Below are 6,241 nucleotides of genomic sequence, written 5' to 3'. Positions count from 1 at the left end.
CCCCTGCCCCCGACCCCCCCGCGCCCCATTTCCTCCCCCATAAAGCACAGAGCCCGGTGCTGTCCTTTGACCGGGACTCGCTCCCTGCCGGGCCGGGCCGAGGTGTGACTTTTCCCAGCTCATTAGGAAAAGCCGCTCGGTTTTAAGCATCTCAGCCCTTAATGACCATCTGAATCCCATCAGCAGGGCTCTGACAGAGGGGCTGGGGGGGCTGGGGTGAGATCTGGGTGTGGGGGGGGGGGGGGTGTGGGCGAATGGCCATCCCGGGTCGCGCATCCCTGCGTGTCCGCTCACCATCCCCTTTGGCCGTCGATGGCACCAGGTTCAGCTCTGCCCCCCCCCAATAAACGAGTGCAGCAAACTGGGGGTCGGAGAGGGGGAACCCACTCGGTTTGGTTGCGTGTGAGATTCGTTGTGTTGGTACGGGTGCGGGTGTGGGTTGTCGAGTGGTGTTTGTTTTTTTAGTGGGTGGTTTGTTTCGTGTGTTTGAGGCTTTTTGCCTGTTAGGTAGAGGCGGGCTGGTTTTGAAGGCTGGGTACACCATTGGTGATGGTCCGGAATTGTATAGAGCCACAAAATGGGGCCTAAACCCAGCCTAATCGGTGGGCTTGCGCCCTTTCAGTACAACACCCGGGAGCGGTCCATGCGGGAGGGGGTGCCCGTCGGGCCTGCGGGCTCTCGTACGCCTGCAAGTGGCCCCATCCATCCCAGTTCGCCATCCCATGCCCATCCTCCCCCCGCTCCCATTCCCGGCCCTATAAAAAGCGGGAGGCGGCAGCCCCGGCCCACCCGCCATGCGCCCGCCTCCGCCCCGCTCGGGCCCGGCAGGCCTCACCATCGCATGCGCTGCTTGGACGCTCCTCGCCCCCCCCGGCACCGCGGCCACACAGCCCCCTCCGCTACCACCGACCCCTCCCGCTACCACCGACCCCTTCCGCTACCACCGACCCCTCCGCTACACCGAACCCATCCGCTGCCCGCATTGGGGGCACTCCAGGGCCCGCATCTGCGCTGCGTGCTGCGGACCCCCGCCCGCCTGGCTGCTCGTCCTCGGAGCCACAGGTAGGGCCGGGGGCTGCGGGGAGCTCCGGGGGAAAACCTCATCCATGGGGACGTCTCCAAAAGGGGACATCTCCAAAAGGGGACATCTCCAAAAGGGGACCTTCTTCCACCTCAGCCCCCAGGGTACCCGTATCCACATCTCCCATAGGAACACCTCAGCCAGGGGTTTTTCCACCTTTCCAGGAGGGATCTGTCTGCTTTGCCCCTTTTCCACTGGGGACTTTAATCCATCTCTCCAGGTGGGGCTTTTGGCTGCCTCTCCCGTAGGGATGTCTCCAAATGGGGATTTCCTATTTCCCCAGGGTACCCTTGTCCCCCCCTACTCCAATTCGGAAAGCCCTTCTCAAGTGGAACTCTTCTCCTGTAGAGTCACCTCTAAATGCTGAGCTCTCCCCACTTTTGTCAGCAGGACCCTTCCTTTAGTGACGTCTCCAACTGGGGATTTACATCCACCTCTACAGTTGGGACCCCACGGAGGCACCTCCTAATGGGAAGCTCTTAATAGGATGCTCCAACCTCTCCAAATGGGACCCTTTTCCAGCTCTCCAATGGGGACATCTCTGAATGGGGATCTCCTTCCACTCATAGGAATCACTTTTGATTTGATATAGACTTATTTAGGGGAGGGATCTAATTTCATCTCTCCTTTAGGGACATCTCCAAGTGTGGGCATTAATCCACCTGTCCAGGAGGGACCCTTGTCCATCTCTCCCATAGGGAAATTTCCAAATGGGGAACTCATTCCATTTCTCCCATGGGGTCGCCTCTGAATGGGGACCTCCTTCTATCTCCATGTTTGGGACTTTAGTCTCCTACTCCAATGCAGATCCTCTTCCTAAGGGAATCTCCTCCAGGAGGACCCTTGTCCACCTCTCCTATGGGGACATCTCCAAATGTTGGACCTCCTCCCCACCTCTTCAAGGTGACACTTTCCAAGAGGGTCCATCTGTCCAAAGAGATCTTCTCCCCCATCCCAAGAGATCCCTTCTGCCTCTTCCATGGGAACCCTCCACTCCAACAGTGCCCCTATATCAACCCCTTGACCACTGTTCTCTCTCACCTCCAGGCTTCCTGCTCTCCAAGTGCTGCTTCCCCATCTTTAAAACCAAGGCTGGCAAAGCCAAGCGGGTGCGCACCATCTTCACCAGTGACCAGCTGGCGCGGCTGGAGAAGGAGTTTGCCCGGCAGCAATACATGGTGGGCACGGAGAGGTGCTTGCTTGCCTCTGCATTGCATCTCACCGAGGAGCAGGTGAGATCTGGGAGGTGTGGGGGGCTTCCAAGTGATTGCTGGTGCTTTATATGAAAGGGATGGGAGGTTTTCATGTTGTTATCATTGGGAAACCGAGGCACAAAGTGGTTATCCTTGTATTGTATGGAAGGGTTGGGCTTGCATCCAACTTGAACTTGGGTTTTGGTTGTAGTTTATCTGTATGAGGTCAGCTCCTGGATGGCTGTTTGTGTCTGTGCTAGGGATAGAGAGTGGCAGGGGGACACTTAGTGGTCAGGGGATGATGAAGCTGTGGGCTATGAGAGCTTAGTGTAGGGTCCTGCGGGACCTTGAGCTCCATGAGTTCCAAAACCAATCTTCATTTCTTCCAAAGGTGAAAGTCTGGTTCCAAAACCGAAGGATCAAATGGAGGAAACAAAGCCTGGAGCAGCAGCAAGCCAAGCTGGCCAAGATGGGCCTGAGCACCCCACAGAGGAGCCCTGACTCCCAAAGCCACCGTGGTGATGAGGACAAGGACTGCCCTATGGGGGCTGAGGACCAACAGGAGGACACGAGCTCAACCCTGGGCTCAGGGGCTTCACCTTCCTCTGCACAGACTGTGGCCAAGTGCTGCTGAGCTGCCCGACCCCCCAGTGCTGCTGGGTTTTGTGTATTATATGTGACTGTATCATAGCTGGCAATGAGGGTATCTAATATATACAGGGAGTGGATTATTTTTGCAGTGCGAAAATAAATTATTTATGCAACTCTTGGTTTAAAGGAAAACTCAGGGCTTCGTGTTGTCCCTCTGTCCCATGGCCTGGCTGTCTGTCTCCCTTTTACTTCTTAGGTGGGAGAAAGGGTTATGCAAGGGGATGGGGAGATGATGGATGGATGGAGAAGGTGATGATCTGGGGAGGACGAAGGAAAAAGGGACGATGTGATGGAAGCTGCCCTTTGTTTTGGCTTTTTTTTTAGGGCCAGGATTAGCCGGCAGCTCTCAAAGAGCCCAAACTGTGCTCATGTCTTCCCATGTCTGACAGAGCCCAGTGTGCCAGCGGGTTTAACCCGCTAATCTCAACATACCGCTGGGTTTATTGCAATCATCCCTGAGACAACGGGGGTTTTATGGGGATGTTTTGATATCGCTCAGCTGGGGGCTGAGCTGATTGAGGGGGTTACGTTGTTCTCAGGACACCTTTAATCCCCAGCCTACTTTAGCACTGGGCTGTTCTTCATGTGGGTGCTCTGCTCCCATCTCAGAACTGCTGTGGTGGACAAGATGGGGCTCTGTGCAAGACAAATGGCTGCACTGATTTGGGTGTATGGATTTGGGGCCTTGGATTTGCCCATGGCAGCTCAGGTTTGCATATGGACGGAGGGGATGGAAGGATGATTGGGGAGTGATGTGCAGCTCCAGACTGCGAATAGGGCTGAATAGGTGCAAATGGGTGGCTGTGCCGTGGGATGGGAGAGGAGCAGAGATAGCAGGAGAGATAATGGGGTGGATAATCCCCATACAACCACCCCCACCCCCTCAGTGTCCTTCCTGCCGGGATTACTCCTGCTGAGCACGGGGCGATGCACAGACACGGTGTGTTTGCACGGCGTTGTAGGAGCCTGTAAGATGCTGGAACAGCCGCCAGCCCCACAAATCCTCATATCTTGGGCACGTTTGTGTCCCTTTCCCGAGATGGCAGCCCTGCTTTCCTCATCCACCGTCTCCTCTCTCCCTGTTTTTGAGGGGGTTGTTAAATGGGATTACGGCGTGCCTCGGAGGGGCCGCGGCGCTGGGGACGTCTATGCACATTGCCCAGCTCTGTCTCATCTTGTAATCTTGTTAAATGGTCAGGGAGCGTTTCCCCCCACTTCTCCCTCCCCCTTTTCATCCCCGATTGAAACATCAAATAGAGCCACCGGGGGCTGCCAGCAGCTCCACCTGCCCGGGGAATTAAAGGAGGAACGGGCTCCGTGTCCCTTCGACTGCAGCTTTCTGGGGTGGGATCACCCTGAGCTCACACTGGGACACCGAATCTTAGAGTGACCCGGGTTACATTCCTAAGGTGGGGACTCATCCCGCAGCAAGAAGCCCCGCACCAGGACCATTCCATCCTCAGGTTGTGCCATTGGTCCCTTTTGGATATGGATTGGGTTGGGTTGAGCACGACCCATTGAACACAGTGCTCATCCCTCTGCTCTCCTGATCCTTCCTCACCTCTGTGTGCATGTCTGTGCATGGCACCATCCCAACCCTTTGCAAACGGGTTCCCAGCAGACAACCCCAACGCAGCTGATTTGGTTTTAAACCTTGATTGCATCAGCTCCATCCAGTCCCGATGGGGTGTGATAAAGGGCAGAAGGGGATCTTATAGGAGCTGTGGGATCAGCAGGCAGATAAAGCACCCCAGGAGGCAGCAGCATCTCGGGGCTGCCATGCTCTCATGCCTCAGTTTCCCTATTCTAGATATAGAATGATAGATATAGATATGCAGCCTCACCCCACCAGCCCAACTCCTCGTATCCCCGCCGAGATCCCGGCAGGACCCGACCCCTGAGCTGCCCCATCCATCCCCCCCTCCCTCTTTATTGATTTAATAAGATGGAGGGGAATTAACGGGGCCGAAGCATTGGGATAATGAAAGATGAACAAAGGGGCAGCGCTAGCAAAGATGCTGCCAGCTTTTAATGATGAGGCCGGGCAGATCCCCTGCTAGCTGTCCCTTTGGAGTGGCGATTAAGAACATACTGTTGTTGTTAAGGCCGAGAGATAAATCCCTGCACCGTTTCTGATGTGATCAGCCGGGGCTTCTCCCTACAATTTGTGATCCTATTGTGGACGGTGTTTGCCCTGGGCAAGGAGAGTCTGGGAACCACTTATGAAGCATCCTTTGGTCATTAGCCTCCTCATTAGGACAGAACAATGTCGGGGAGGAAAGATAATTGAAGGGAGCAGCACTCAGGGGCTGTGTCGGCGCTGCCTCAGTTTGTTGGTAATTCCCAATTAATTTGGAATGCCTGGTTTGGAGATGCTCTTAATAACCGCATCCAACGGGGATATCGAGAACATTTTGGGGTTCCCCATGTCAGCCTGATGGTGACGTAGACTCAAAGCCATGGATTTTAGGGCTGGAGGTGCTCCAAGGGGCAGCATCCAGCCCGGAATTGGAAGCTAAAGGTTGGGGCGTTGGACCCAGACACGCAGCGATGTCCCCGGCACTGGGACACCCCGGCTCCGTGCCCCGGGGACCGGCGGGGAGAGAAGTAATTCTTCAGGATGCTTGACATTATCAAGTGCTAATGAGACCTGGATGGGGCTGAGGTGCTTTGCAGGCCATTATCCCAAATTAACCTGACAATGCAGCCGGGGCCAGTGTCTGAAGGAGGACTGGGTTGTGTATTGGCCGTCTGGGGCCGAGGGCTGGATGCTGCCCTTCTGCCTTTTCTCCCTTTGCAGAATGCATTTGTGCGTCTTGCAGGGTGGGTCTCGGTGGCATGCCTGCATTCGGATCAGCATCCCAAGGGCTGGAGGAAGGCGATGAGAATGGAGATGGTGGGGGGAGATAGGGATGTCTGCTCTGCGGGCTGCAGCGTGTCACCTTTTCCTTGGAACTTTGCCCACGGGAGGGGGATTGGAATTAGAAGCTCTTCAATGTCCCTTCTAACTAAAGCCATTCTATGAATCAGTGGGGAGAGAATCTCATGTTCATCTTTTAGTGGTGAAGGTGAAGGCCTGTTCCCTTCTCCCCATGGGATTTGGTGAGATATGGTTTGGGAAGGGGCAAACCAGAAGATGGAGGGACATCCCCCACTGCCCGTCTGTTTGCATCCATCCCCACCTGGGTGAGCAGAGGAGAAACAGTGCAAAAAATACCCTTACACAAGGGTAAATCTGACCATCAGCACCCTATTTCTAAGCCAGTTTTGCTGGGTTTTAAGAGCAAAAGGCAAGAGGTCAGGAGTTCAGATTCCT

At 55.2% G+C, this 6,241-nt stretch overlaps 1 protein-coding gene across 1 annotated transcript; it reads left to right on the top strand.

Annotated features, from left to right (window-relative positions):
* The first annotated feature begins 312 nt into the window (after window positions 1-312).
* Window positions 313-2,877, top strand: LOC107314082 (homeobox protein not2-like). The gene is given in 6 exon segments (XM_015862958.2): window positions 313-322; window positions 623-885; window positions 888-1,062; window positions 2,129-2,313; window positions 2,666-2,749; window positions 2,752-2,877. Coding segments are annotated over 6 exon segments (741 nt in total). The 3' UTR covers window positions 2,776-2,877.
* The last annotated feature ends 3,364 nt before the right edge of the window (window positions 2,878-6,241 follow it).

The sequence above is a fragment of the Coturnix japonica genome, chromosome 4 (assembly GCF_001577835.2).
Source record: "Coturnix japonica isolate 7356 chromosome 4, Coturnix japonica 2.1, whole genome shotgun sequence".
In the NCBI taxonomy this organism is placed as follows: Eukaryota; Metazoa; Chordata; class Aves; order Galliformes; family Phasianidae; genus Coturnix; species Coturnix japonica.
This window is presented reverse-complemented; position numbering and strand designations above follow the sequence as displayed.